The 14,709-nt window shown below is 37.4% G+C and overlaps 3 protein-coding genes across 3 annotated transcripts in view; 2 read left to right on the top strand and 1 right to left on the bottom strand.

Annotated features, from left to right (window-relative positions):
• Positions 1 to 7,536: 7,536 nt before the first annotated feature.
• On the bottom strand, positions 7,537 to 10,049 carry fbxl15 (F-box and leucine-rich repeat protein 15). The gene is made up of 5 exons (XM_014006996.1): positions 9,912 to 10,049; positions 9,453 to 9,612; positions 8,874 to 9,376; positions 8,556 to 8,782; positions 7,537 to 8,411 (listed from the first exon to the last, which is right to left on the bottom strand). Exons 1-4 carry the CDS (start codon positions 9,938 to 9,940, stop codon positions 8,593 to 8,595), a joined length of 882 nt encoding a protein of 293 aa, XP_013862450.1. The 5' UTR covers positions 9,941 to 10,049; the 3' UTR covers positions 7,537 to 8,411; positions 8,556 to 8,592.
• Positions 10,050 to 11,239: 1,190 nt separating this feature from the next.
• gpx9 (glutathione peroxidase 9) lies at positions 11,240 to 12,396 on the top strand. The gene is made up of 5 exons (XM_014006997.1): positions 11,240 to 11,414; positions 11,499 to 11,592; positions 11,703 to 11,833; positions 11,936 to 12,066; positions 12,139 to 12,396. Exons 2-5 carry the CDS (start codon positions 11,520 to 11,522, stop codon positions 12,197 to 12,199), a joined length of 396 nt encoding a protein of 131 aa, XP_013862451.1. The 5' UTR covers positions 11,240 to 11,414; positions 11,499 to 11,519; the 3' UTR covers positions 12,200 to 12,396.
• A 450-nt stretch (positions 12,397 to 12,846) lies between these two features.
• Positions 12,847 to 14,709, top strand: part of ndufb8 (NADH:ubiquinone oxidoreductase subunit B8) — a 3,080-nt gene continuing 1,217 nt past the window's right edge. The window contains exons 1-4 of the mRNA XM_014006995.1: positions 12,847 to 12,957; positions 13,199 to 13,325; positions 13,519 to 13,618; positions 13,766 to 13,921. Coding sequence (XP_013862449.1) covers positions 12,867 to 12,957; positions 13,199 to 13,325; positions 13,519 to 13,618; positions 13,766 to 13,921 — 474 coding nt within the window. The 5' untranslated portion in view covers positions 12,847 to 12,866. The remainder of the gene's footprint in view (positions 12,958 to 13,198; positions 13,326 to 13,518; positions 13,619 to 13,765; positions 13,922 to 14,709) is intronic.

Below are 14,709 nucleotides of genomic sequence, written 5' to 3'. Positions count from 1 at the left end.
GTCAATCAAAAGAGAAGGGTCTAGACAACAATTTTGACATTCTGGTGTTTAAATATATATTACCAACTGTGCAGGACACTTTAAATTGAAATGAAAGTAAATGTGGAACGCAGGCTTTCCATTGCCCTTTAACAAGCATTTGGACAAATTTTTATTTGCAGTTTCACATTCAGATGTTAAAGTGAAGTACTATGCAAAATCGACTTTTTGGAGCTTTGAGAAATCCTTTAATATCCTGTGATGTGGAGCTGCCTAAATGCTTACTGGTAAAAGCACCACCTATTTGTACAAAGCTCCTCCCTGGAGCTCAGTCCACAGCTGAGCTCCTGTCCCAGAGAACACCCCTCCCATGAAGCATTACTGTGAAGACATGCTGAAGTTGGAGTGTCCGAAACGATAGGCCAGTTTTAAGACGTTAAGGCTTTGATGCAAAGTCATATTTATTATTTATGTATATTGTCCTCAGGTAACATAGTTACTTGATTGTGGTATTGAATCGTGCCTGGAAAATACATAATACGCACTTCCTCACCCCCCTTTTAAAAAGGGTCACTTTTTGCAAAGATGAACCCAGGAGGCAGGCACAAAAAGTGCTGGAAGCTCAGTGGTCAAAAGAAAAAGTGCTTATTTTACAAAAAGTATGTTGACGTAGAACCTAAGAACTCACAAAAGGCTCAGACGGACAATACAAAGAACAAAACGAGACTGGAAGCACAACTGACCAAAAGAGGAGCGAAGACAGGACAAGAAATATAAAGCTGAGTAACTGAAGGGATAACTGAAAACACCTGGGAAGGATCAGCAGGAACAGGTGTGCATGGGAGGAGCTGAGGAGGAACCAGAGATGTATAAAGTTCTTGAAAAACGTACAAGTCATTAAACTGCTCATGTTTTTGGGAAATTAAAAGTGCTTTTACTCTAAGAAGTGTGGAATTTACTAAGTTAAGTCAACAGTTGACATAACTTGGTTAAGTAAACTCAGCACYTATTTAGAGTGAATAATAACTCATTTTATAATGAGTTCTGGTCATATTTAAATTTATATAGTGTAACAAAGTGTTAAATTTTAAAGAAAATAAGAAAAAGTATAATTTCTATGTTTTGAATCTAACAAAATAAAAGTAAAAGTTGCAAATAAAAATAAATACTTGGTAAAATTACAGATCCTAAAAAAAATAATTTGGGAGGAACACATAAACTAAACCGACAGTGTAATTAGACATTAAAACAAAGCACAGAATGGACAGTAAACACAGAAATAAGCTAACATAAACCTCACGAAAAGAGTTAAGTTACAACAATATTGTTTTTGGTGTTTGCTAACTCATGACCAGTTTTCAATCATGTAAAAATCTAAAAGTAAGTCTTTATCAACGTAAAATGTGATATTTAGCTAGACAGTTACATGTTTAATACGTTATACACTGTATAGAACCAAGTATAGGGATCGCAATCTTTTACCACTGTTACTTTGTAGGTCAAAGGGTCATAATTTTGGACCCACTGAAATACAACAATTGTATTTTTAGATGAGTTCTGTTATTTTTTTTCCAGTACAACATTTCACCAATGAAGATAACTATTTTCTGCCCCCTGGGCCCTTGCAGAAGTCTCTTGTAATCTTTTCTTTCCAGCTCTGTGACTTAGTCATCTGAGACATCTGAGAGTCCTGCTCTTATCATTCTGACATGATGCTTGTTTGTACCAAGATTATTTCACAATCAAAAAAAAAAAAAAGATCAGCACAACACAAAACTCCATTTTACACCTTTCATTTTTCTCTCACAAGTCTAATAATGGCCGTGTCTGGATTTTTTTTTTTTTTTTTTTTTTTTCAAAAAGATTTGTCACACGACTCTCCTCCGCTGCTCAATAGATGCTGCTCAGTTAATGAAGTAACAACAAATTGGGCTGCAGACTAATTTGGAATGGCGTTCCTTGGCCCCTCTTGGCCCGCAGAGATGTGTTTCATTTTCTCTTATCAGTGATTCAGTCATGTGGATTTACGCATGGACGCTTCTGTCTCCCCTGATCGCTGTGCTAATGGAAACTTCGTTAATGTCATTAATCTATGGGCCGAGACTTGTACCAAACACATATTTTGCTGTTTGTGCTTCATTTGTTAGATAACACTAAGAGCCTCCTTTGTGTCAGACTTTATTGAGAATGACATATGAATCGAAAAACAACTGTGTTAAGAAACAATATGGTGATATTTTAATATGTTTTTTTAATATTAGTTTGAAACCTTGACAAAACAGGCTAAAGAAAGGCCGAATTTCTATTGTTCGAAGCACAGTCACTAAGAAATAAACTCTCTCTCTTCCTCTTAAATCTAATATCTGGCTCCCTCCAAAGTAAAAGATGAGACAGCCCCAGCATCTCTCAGCATCCACTAAACATAACAAGATGTGATCTGTAATTATGCCAGAACACTGAACTCTGATCTTTGCTGCCTGGAGGACACAAGTTCAACACACTAACTCAAAATTCTGCAGCGTAGATTAGTCAGAGGGCAAAACACTTCTGCCAAGATAAATCGCCATCACTTTTATTGTGTACATATTCTCCATTAGGTCATTCGCTGTGTTTTTATTGTCGCCAATTTGAGCACCGCCAAAAAAAAAAAAAACTTGGATCGTGKGTGCTGCTCTGAGTCGGGGTGGTGACAGAAAGCTTGAGGTCAGATTTGCAGGGTGAAGGTCACCTTTTACATAGCTGGACTAAAGTGGAGGAATGTGTCTGTTTTTAAGGAAGAATTACATGTAAAAGGCCTCATATAGGGGGAGAATAACAAGCAAACCGATTGCTTTGGGGGACACGTTGCTGAAAGTGTGAGGTGTAAACACCAGCAAACACGAAATTTGAAAGCAGATTGTATAAAATGATTTGACTGATGCCATCTATTGTCGTACAATTTTCCTAAAAGCATCAGTAACAAATCAGAATAAATGCCATAATACATTAAACATCTTGATTATTAGTACATATATATTGAGACTTATATATTTATTGTATAAATATTGAGTATTGATAAGATGTGACATAGTGTAATCACCAAAATGTTTTTTTTTGTGTTGAACTCAGAAAAATAGTGATAAAGAGCCATTTTCTCAGAACAAGAAAGGTTTTATCCACATGGTTGTGACCCTCTAGTCATTTAAAATAAATTGCAAAATGAATAAAACTTTCGTTTTAACTATTTTAAAGTTCCTGTCCTGTGTACTCAGAAGTACATATGGTTATTGGGAATTTTTCAAAACGTATTTAACTTTTTCCTAAATGTTTCTTAGAGGCTGAAAATACAGCTGTGTCTGACTTTATGTGTGGTATAACATACTTTTCAAATTTTTATTAAGCCCTCATTTCCTTAATACTCATACCAACCTTAKAGTTCATCAGCCTCAGTACTTCCCCACTTTAAAATGCGTTTAAATTGAGCTGCACAGATTTTAAACATACATGTTTAATCATGCCGATTTAAAAACCCAACGTTATTTTTTGCTTGGTTGATTGACGCTCACAAAGGCACTGTAATGTTGTCATTAGTTATGCTTCTGTGGTGACCAAAAGATGGATCCTTAAGTCCCGGGATCCAATAAGTTTGTATATGAATGGTTGGAGGAGATAAACTACATCAAATAAATGAAATAACTGATGGAAGACGGAGGGAATGGCTTCTTAATTAAAAATATGAAAATGAACAAAATCTCTGACACTGTTTTTTGGGCCTGTGTGAACGGCTGCAGTAATTCTCTCTTCATCTTAAAAACATCAAAATAAACTTGACTTAAGCTGGGAAGTATTTTTAACCAGTTACTGACTGTTATATCTGGTTATAACTTAAGTGATCGTCATGTCCTWGAAGATTTTTATATTGTTTCTTTATTATTTTAAGCTAAGTATATTTAGTGACTTTATTTTGACCTTTTGCATGTAACAAAACTGAGCACATTTTCATGCTTGCACCAAATGTGTCGTAATTTAGAACATCAAGACAAAAACACTATCTGTAGTTAAATAACATGCAATGATAATTCTGTATGTTTACATTCACAGGCACTTCAAATCAGGACCTGTCTGTCGCTGAAGTCAAATTATTTGCTGTTTTTGTTGGTGCCAGAGCAAAAATGTGTGTTTTTTTTTTAAAGGGAACAGACATTAACATTAATTAGAGGCTATATGGAGAGGTCTACCTCAGAGCAAACACTGAGACAAAAGAGCTGCAATAAATAAATAAATAAAAATACAATCAAAGGAAAACTGKGCAATTTAGCAACATAGTCACACAGAGCAAAACAACGTTACTACACATTATCAGTAAAGRTTTCTCCTAACTTAAGCTTGAATTTAAGTTGAATTATTTTATCGTTTTAGCTTTTAATATGTTAATGAACAAGAATTTTTAGATGTGGTTCAGTGTAAAAATCACATCTAACTAATTCGGTTTCAGCGCTCTGTTGCTGGGAGTAGAGTCTTCTCTCTGCCAGATGGTTTCAAAAGTCTTTGTTGAGGGAAATGTTTGATCCTTTCAAGGTTTTAGTTTTGGTCAGAAAAGTTAACTTGTCATGTAGCTGCAACAATCTGACCACAGTGTTTTTTGTTTTGTTTTGTTGACAATGTTGAGGGTCCAGCAGTAATTTTCTCCTTTTTTACCTGGGATGTAGATTTATGTTCTCCTTTGCAGACTTTCACAAATCCACAAAAATATTCGTGTCTGTCACATCTTATCRGAAACAGAAATCAGAGTTGTGTCTAAATCTGTCCTGGTTTAATTCCTCAASCAAGCTATCAACGTTTTTGTGTCATTTCTAGGCTCATCTTGCAATCATGCATTTTGAAAAATCATTTCCTGATGCCGTGATCTGTAAAGAGATTTTAAAGCTTTTTTTTTTTGACCAAGTAAAGCTCAGAATAAATAGCTAGACGCTAGTCCAACATAGGGTATAAGCATAACTTGTGACGGGGTTAGGGGGTTATGATCCCTACAATAATTTAATCCAGTCAATATGACACCCCCTCCCCCAAATAAACATCACAAAGGTGTTGTAATTTTTCCTAGCCAACCTGTAGTTCACCAGGTAAATATACTCTTCGAATATTGAGAAATTGATGTATGTCATAACACGTACTAAAAATGTAAAATATTTGTTACTGGTGGAAAAAAAATGGTAAGTCTTTTCTCTTTGTTGAACTGACGTGGAACAGGAAAGGTGCAGAGTAAATACAAAGAAAACAAGAAAGTTAGGTAACTCACAGTAAAAGCAGTACAGTGTATTTTAACCCCAAAATATCCTGAATCGATTTACAAAAGAAAGCATAAACTCAGTTATGCCCTTGTCATTCATTGTGTGCAATTAATCATCAGAAAAACAGTCAACAATTAATATTTGCCTGATTGCAATTTTGTGTGCGACAGACCATCACTAGCAGGCCCAATGGTGGAAGGTGGCGTGGAGCAGTAAACGTTAAACCCTAACGTTAACGTTAACCCTAACATTAACGTTAACCCTAACGTTAACGAACTTGTTTGATCACCTGAAACACAGACATAAACTGGAGTACAAGGAAAGCCAGAAAAATGCGGACTGAGGCGACAACGTCGGCCACATGCAAGCACAATCGTCATCTATAAATCGTCATATCGACTAATTAATCGTGATACATTTTTCTCCCAAAAGTGCCCGACCCACACTGCAAAAAACCTAACCAAGTTTTAAAATCKTATATCCAGCCAAAAAGTCTTTTTGATCTTGTTTTGAGACTGATTTCCTAAACAAGAGCTGATTGTGTAAGAATAATAATCTTGTTTTCAGAATGTGTAAGATTATTTGTCTAATTAGCCTGAAAATTTGACTCAAATGAAGTCAAAAATTTCTGCCAGTGGAGTAATAAAATTTTACTTGGTTAAGATTCTTGAAATACTTGATTTGATTCTTTTTTTTTTCTTATTTCGAGAATCTTACCAAGTAAAATTTTCTGACTCCATTGACAGAAATTTTTCACTTAATTTGAGTCAAATTTTCAGGCGAACAAGACTAATAATCTTACACAATCTGAAAACAAGATTATTATTCTTACACAATCAGTTCTTGTTTAGTAAATCAGTCTCAAAACAAGATCAAAAAGACTTTTTGGCTGGATAHRAGATTTTAAAACTTGGTAAGATGGACAGTTTTTGCAGTCCAACAGCTCCAACCCATGAGCTGGATAATTTAGCTCTGATCGTAGCTTTGGCTAAGATAAACTAGTTCCATCCTTGTAATGTGACCCCCCACCACCACACATAAACCGAACTCACACACCCCGAAGCAGCATCTGTAAGCTCCTCTGTCAGCAAGGACTTTGTGAGCACCTAAAGAGGAAACTCAGATTTATTCATTGTTTTAATAAGAACAATATATTACACTGTGCCTGGAGCTAAAACGGCATCATGAATTGAGTGAACCAACTTCATTGTTGTGCCCTGGTATAAAATGATCAGTTGCTATTGATCAATAATTTAGACAAGTGCCAGATTATTGACAGGAAGACAAAATATGTTTGGCCGACAATGTTTGAGAAATCCCCTCCATACACTCAATCACTGGAACAGAAATTGCTCCATGGAATATAATATTGCACCAATGTTTCTTTTCCCTCCTGCAGATCAATGCTAATTGAGGTTCTGGATGATGAATGTAGTCTGAAATATTTTTTAACCCACGGAGTGCTGCTTTGTAACAGAAATAAAAGCCTGCTGGAGGATTGTATTTTTTCTACGTGTAAAGGTAACAATGTCAAATCGATTTCACCTTCTAATCAAGTACCTTAAAATAAAATAATGAGTAACATCACAATGCCTTCTCTGAGGAGCAGCGGTAAAAAAAAAAAACAATATGACGATCAAAACATCCAACAAAAGGATGCTGTTCAATCCCTGAAGTCCCCCAAAATTCAGCTTGTGGCCGGCACGCAGCAGATGKGGTAAATCATGCCATCATGTGGAAAATAGACCTGTTGTGTTGTCACAGAAACGTGATCCAGCAAAGTCTGCCAAGTGGACCACCAGAGGAAACCGCAGGAAGCTGCGGCAACAGGAGGAAGCTCTTATGTTGCATCCGGTGTGTCAGAAAAGATAACAAGATCCTGCAAGTTCAGCTGTCACAATCTGTTAGGCAGGTGAATTATTTTTTACTTTCACTCAAAATCACTGGAAAACAAAACATTTGTATATATTACATCTGTACCCATGCAATAAAACCATCATGTCGCTGTCATAAACTGTTGTTTTWAAAAAAAACTAATGCAAAATTCCAATAACAAGTGACATTTTTGACTCATTGCTGCCATCAAGTGTCAATTTAGGTTATAAACCACAGATTACCAATCTGAACAGACTCCTTTAAATACAATGATATAAATAGGAGGAACTGTGTTCCACCTATTATAACCTAAAAACATGGAAGTATATTTATGTAAGCGTCAATAATTAAAATATTCATAACGTTTACATTTTTAACAGATTAAATTATGCATCAGAAAACTGACAAGTTATTTTAGGTGGTATTTTTACATTTATTTATTTTTTAATAACTCATGTACTGTGTGACAGATCAACAGCATTTCAACAAGTTCTTTTAAAATCTATTTAGAGACTTAGTGGGAAACAGTCTTGAACAGATTCAAACAAGCAGTAAGAGTGTGCATTTAGATAAAATGATTTAAAGGGTCACCACTCACGTCACCAACATTATATGCTCATCATGTCATCTCTGAGTGTCTTTAATCTGGAAGAAAGTCTCAGTTTTTATTATGAAACTGAAAAATAACAGCTGATAAACACACTGCAGTGTTCTGCAGTGACTTCATTTACCTTTAATTAAAAGCAGAAATCAAAAATAAAAACGAGAAAACCTTCACAAATTAAATGAAGACGTTTCTGTGTGATTTTGGATGACCTGACCCTTTTTACGACAGAAAAATCACGCAAAATGAAACGTTTAATAAAACGCAAACATTTTTAAATGTTTCCAAATGAAACAAAAGACAATCGCTTTGCAGTTTGTTTTAACAAGCAACAAAATAACACAATACACTTTAGGTAAAAATGTTGTTTCCCCCCCCAAAAAAAATTAAATTCAATTAAAAAAAGCCACATTGTTACGACACCAAGTGATAAAGGAAAAAGTGCAGCTTGGACAAGAGGCAGCGAAGCTGAAAAGTGTTCATGGCTTCCTTCAATGAGTTGCAAAATAAAACTTAGTTTTTGTGACACCTTAAACATCCACTATTGGTCACATTCCAGTGATTTATTTTATGTCCACATTTTTAGTCACGTACTTGTGAAAACGTCAAAATCACATCTTCCTGAAGCATTTGTCATAAACGTGTCCACGTGATGCAGCTTTTAAGTGACAGCTGTAAGTCGCCTGCAACAAAAGAAAGCACAAACTGAAATGACTGTCAAAAACAACTGATGGTAAAAAAAGATTCAACTCCAATTGTGGCTTTTTTGCGACAAATTTCCATAGAAATAAATAAAAAAGTGATATGCAACAAAACAAATACCTTACCTGTGAGCACCTGCTGGGCAGATATATTCCCCTTTGGCTAAATCTGCAGGTTGACAAAAGGGGCAAACCCCAGCACGTCTTGAAGAAGCACCAGAGCCCTTTGTAAAGGCGGCTCGACATCAATCACTACATTGCGCTTCCGCAGAGGATCCAGGCTCGACTCTGTCACATTGTGACAGTGATTCACCCTCAGGGACTGCAGTTTTGGGCAATATTCTGCTAGAGTCCTGTGAGCACAGCAAGCAGGAGAGCTTATGGATAGGTGAACAAGGGGGGTTTTGGCAACAAGTCTGCAGTTGAAGATAAAACGTAACATACCTGATGGACTGGTTTCTGACCCGCAGACAACCTGTCAGGTCCAGCTGCTCCAGACCCCTGCAGTTCTTGGCCACCTCTTCCACCGACTCGTCCGTAATGTTGGCGTTGACTGCCAGTGATAGAGACTTCAACTCCRAACACTTCCTGGCCATGTAGCAGATGGCGTCGTCTTTCAGCTGGCGGCAGGCGGTGAGGTCGATCGACCGGAGCCCCCCRCAGTGGTCAGCCAGGCTGCGCAGGGACAGGCTGTCCACCCATTCGCAATGAGCCAGGCCAAGATGCTGCAGATGCATGCAGCTCAAGGATACAGCCACCAGGGAGTGACGGGTGAGGCAAGCGCAGCCGCTCATGTCCACCCTCTGCAGATGCTGATTCTGGCCGACGACGGGCAGCAGTTCCTTGTCTGTAACCCAGTTGGAACAATTCTGAAGTGACAAGTTCTGGAGAACTTTATTGTCCTTTAACATGTTGCAAAACGCTTCCTTGGGAATGCACGGTCCTATCTGCGAATGTTACAGCACAGCAAAAAGCTCAAGAAATGTTTCATTCGTCATTAGAATTTGTTTCATCATTGCTTACCAGTGAAAAATTAAAAGTCCTGCAGTTGGCCAGGCACACCTGGACGAGGCTGTGAAACTGCTTGCTCACTCTCTGCAGGCTAACGAGCTGCTGTAGAGGTAAATGGGACAAAATATGTGGGACGAGGACATCCTCCCAGGGAAGGTCCAAGAGATGACATCTGCAGGAGAACACATATTACAGCTGAACTTTGACACTACGCAATACGAAAACAAGCACATATTTACAAATTCACAAATAACAAAATATAATTCAAACAATTAAAATTGTTTGTGTAACGTGTTACTTTGACCATGTCGCTATAACACATATTTAAACCTTTACTACAATGGGACAAGCTACAGATTTAGTGGCTGAGTTATTCCTCGCGAGCTATCGCTGTTAGCCTATTAGCTAGTCTGCCGGGTTCACCATTTCAGTTGTTTTTAAGATATAAAAATCCTATTAAAAGCCACTTACGTCTGCGCCTTAGCCTCTTCCTCCATCATGAGCCGATTATGTTACACAACCTTCATCAGGCGGTGCTGTTCTTTAATTAGATACCAAAGCAGCATATTTTTTGCTTTAGCATCTTGCGAAGCGTTTTGAGGCGTAACCTAAACCACAAGGTACCTTCACGAACAGTCGGAAAATATTGTTCATTAAAATTCAAATACGACCCAACACATAAAATCGCGAACTTTTCCAAATTTTCTCCGTTCTAGAAAGAAAATAACAAAAGGTAACGCGTTAAAATTGAGTATTAACTGTAATTTCCATCTCAATATGTGTTTAGGAATAAAATAGCGGCTGTTGCCAAAAATTGCATTTTTGGTTTCGTTTACAAAAACATTAACTTGCGTCGCATTCTTTGTGAGTAAATGTGCAACAAGCTGTTATTTACGTACAAAATAYATTATTTATGATTGCTTTGAAGGTTTATTTAACAAATGAACCACTGTTTACAGCATTTACGTTGAGCTTTTGAACGCAGCGGTCTTAATTTTTCGGATTGCAGCAGACTCGAGGAAATAAATGAAATATATTTGTTTTCCTTACAATAAAATTACTTTTTGAAATATATTTATAAATACCTCTTTGATACGGTTTCCCATTACTGTCTCATTTTATTTAAAAAAAACAATGTTGCATTTGTGTGACAAAAATCTTCAAAAATATGTAATCTAATAAGAATACACATCATTAACTTTAAAATCAAAAACCAAAGCCCTAAATTTCCTGTGGCTAAAGGAAATGGATGCAGATATTTTATCATTAAAACATATAATGTGTAATTTAATTTTTCAAATATTTGTTTTCATGGAAGCCATGTAAAAAGTAGTAGTAACACACATGTAAACAGGACTGATTGCTTTATCCACATGAAATCTGTTACCACCCATATCAAATAATAATTTAAAAAGTATGTGGAAAATTCTGATCAAATAGAAATAAAACCCAAATCATTCAGTGTTTATGCGTTACAGAACAAAAGCTCAGTACAACCACAGTTACAAACAGCTTTGCTAAACCATTTTATCTGCTAATGTTGGACTTTTTGACACAGTTAGAGCAGAGGAAGTCACTAAAACAAGAACAATCTACTCTAAAACCACAATGGTTACTTTGAATTTTTAGTGACCCAATTCTATAAAGTTTATTTCAAGTGCCGCTCTTCCTGGTCGAACAGTTAGTCACCCTGCCACCTCACCTCTGCTCCGATGAACAATGAAGTCAGTCACGCTGAACAATTGCTGAGCCATGAGTTATATTTCAGTGAATGAGACGAGCCAACAGGATGGACGTGTGAATACTCACTCCTGTCGTCCAAATACAAGGTGAAGAATGAGCATGGCAGACGGGTCGATCTATGATTTCTCTGCAGAGACTTTGGATGGAGAGCAGGTTCCTCTGAGCATCTACAGAGGAAAAGTGCTGCTCGTTGTCAATGTTGCAACCTTCTGAGGGGCAACAATAGAGGAGGTGATTCCTCACTGATTACATTTTGAATTAATTATTTTGGCTGTTTTTATTGAAAGTGTTTTGTTTTGTTTCGTATTTCCTCAGTACCATCGACTGAATGCACTGATGGAAATGTTTGGTRACCTCAACTTCACTGTTTTAGGATTCCCCTGCAACCAGTTTGGTCTTCAGTCACCAGGTAGGGATCTCTAAACATTTATTCCGCCCCAATTCATAGCTGAACACGGTGTGAATCTAGAGACATGTATATTACACAAGTAATAGCAAATTTCACATGTATCTTTTCAGAGGGAAATGAGGAAATGCTGAATATTCTGAAGTATGTGAGACCCGGTGGTGGGTTTGTGCCAAAGTTTCCTGTGTTTTCCAAAGTTGAGGTGAATGGGCTAAATGAGGAACCTCTTTTTACCTACCTAAAGGTATGATGCCATATTATGAAGAACTAATACATTTTAAACGGTTAACAAATATACTTTATTAGCCGTCAGACCTGCAGCACTGACTCTTCATATTCTCCACAGGAGTCTCTGCCATTTGTGAATCCTGTTATTGGAGACATCAAAAAGTTCTACTGGTCCCCGATTAAYGTTAATGACATTAGATGGAACTTTGAGAAGTTTTTGATCAACGCAAATGGCATGCCCTTCAAAAGGTAAGGCTGTCGGCTACCTAAAACAACTATAATCTTTTGATATATTTGGACAATATCTTACATTTTCTGCAGATATGAACTTCACTCCCCSACTGACGAAGTTGAGAAGGACATTGCAGCACTTCTTCTCTGATGGATGTGACATGATCTTTCACTGGTGGCAGAGTGACGACTTCTCAGTAAATGCATGTGTGCACCTGAGTTTGATCTGAAGAGAAGAGGAACGTGTGTCAGAACTTCAGTGCATTCAGTCTGAGTGCAAGTTCCCTTCAGCCACTTGAGGAGTTTTCACGTTGCTCTAAAATTACAATAAAACACATATAAAACATGCTCACTGTTATTGTTAATTTTGTATTTACTGTTATTGTGTTAATATYGTTTATATTAACTGCATCATTTGACACACCCTGAGGCAAAAAAAGACAATAATTTAGTTTTATTTTTTGTGACATGAGAGAAACTTACAGAACAATAATTGAGTGCAGCACTCCACATGTTTCAGTRTATACAGTATGAACAGTTAAAGAGAGCATTGTTTATTACGTTATTTAATACATAATACAAAACTTACAGGAACTGTAGTTATTTATACAAGAAATTTTAAAAGAAGGAATAATTTGTTCAAAACGTCTAGTAGAGACAGAACTCACCCACAGCTAAAAAAAAATCTTTGGAAAAAAAAAAGTTTGAATAACCAAGATGTTGGTCATCCCTATWTATAAACTTGTCCCTTACCGCGGCCCGTACTTCTGTAGTCGCGCATGCGCAGTTTCATTCCGTCAAGTAGCCAGCCAGTAAACATGGCTGGGCTTGGTTTCCGACGTTTGGTAAAACCTCTCGCCAAAGKGAAAGGTCCTGGCCTTTCAGCCCTCCTATCTGGATGTAGAGCAGGTCAGTTCTATTTTGTTTATGTTTAAAAGTTRAGTGAAATAGCTTTGCCTAAATATATTTTTCACGATTTATAATTAAAGCCTATATATGTAACCTTGTCCTTGGCATGCTAATGGTAGCATTGGCTACCTGAGCGGCTGCAAGAGGCAAACACTGTAAAGTCGTATGTTTTTATTTATTTGTTTGGGCTTTGGCGCAATATATTCGATGTCTTCTGAAAGTACGTTTGTTGTTGCTTTAGCCTCGGGTTTGTCAAAGGACAAGGTGCCTGGTCCGTACCCGAAGACTCCAGAGGAGAGAGCGGCTGCTGCTAAAAAGTACAATATGACGATTGAGGACTATGAACCATATCCGGATGAGGGCAAGGGGTGAGCTTTACTCTGAAAACATCTTTTGTCATAACACATTTTATTGCACATTTTTTTCTATTGCAAGTAAGAGAAGTTAAAGCATTTATACTTGTGTTGCCAAATGTTGACTTCTGCTGCTGCAATCATTGTTTATACTAAAAAMCACAATTTACTGCATAATTAACTAGATGCCATCATTATGTTTTAATAGCTATGGTGACTACCCTAAACTTCCAGACAAGTCTCAACATGAGAAAGACCCCTGGTACCAGTGGGACCACCCTGACCTGAGGAGGAACTGGGGAGAGCCAGTAAGAAGCTGATGACTTTTGCAGCTAGGAATTCAGGCTGCTGTTGTTGTTTTTGATCAGTCACCTTTGTATTTAAGCATTGATAGCAGTTTGAGATAGTTAATGATGGCAAACTTATTTTGTTTCTTTTGTTTGWTTGTGTTTTAGATGCACTGGCATTTTGACATGTACATCAGAAACCGTGTGGATACGACTCCCAGCCCTGTGCCGTGGTCTAAGATGTGCACACATCTGTTTGGTTTCATTGGGTTCATGTTGTTGATGTTCTACCTTGGGGAGCATTTTCCAAGTTATCAACCTGTTGTAAGTACACCCACCATTTAAAAAATTATTATTATTGAGAAATAGTAAATGACCTGAACGTGTATAGCGCTTTATCGTGTCCCTAAGGACTTCAAAGTGTTTTACACATACTGTCATTCGCACATTCACACACTGATGGTGGTAAGCTACATTGTAGCTACAGATGTCCTGGGGCAGACTGACAGAGGCGAGGCTGCCATGCACTGACACCACCTGACCAACAAAGTGTCTTGCCTAAGAACACAACGACTGAAACGGATGGAATGAGGGATCGGACCAGACACCCACTGGTTGCAGGACAACTTCCCTAATCACCTCCCCTAAGCACTCTGCCACGTGTACACTATCTAATCAAATTTAAGCTTTTAATTTTATGAAACTAGCTTTGACAGAYGACAGACAACATGAATGTGTTGTTTAACAAACCTAACATGTTTTTGTTGTTGTTGAAGGGAGATGGTAGTGTTTATTAATTTATGTTCCATCAGTGTAATTATGTGAAGTAAAACTTTTTTTTTTCAACATGACAGCCACTTTGCAATAGGTCAAGGGGGAGGGGGGGTATTATTAAAAAATACTTTTTTAAGTTTAATATCATGTTATGTTACTCCAGAGTGTTGCTTTAACTCACTCACGCATTTTTAATAAATCCTTGTGGTAGCCATGAGGAGCTGCCTAAATGCTTGCTGTTACAAAGCACCGCCTGTTTGTACAAAGCTCCTCCCTGGAGCTCATTCTGCAGCAGAGCTCCCACTACACAGAGCACACCTTCCCCAAGGGATTTAGAT

The sequence above is a fragment of the Austrofundulus limnaeus genome, unplaced genomic scaffold, assembly GCF_001266775.1.
Source record: "Austrofundulus limnaeus strain Quisiro unplaced genomic scaffold, Austrofundulus_limnaeus-1.0 Scaffold39, whole genome shotgun sequence".
NCBI classification, from domain to species: Eukaryota; Metazoa; Chordata; class Actinopteri; order Cyprinodontiformes; family Rivulidae; genus Austrofundulus; species Austrofundulus limnaeus.
Note: the sequence above shows the minus strand (reverse complement) of the source record. Positions and strands in the feature narration are given on the sequence as shown.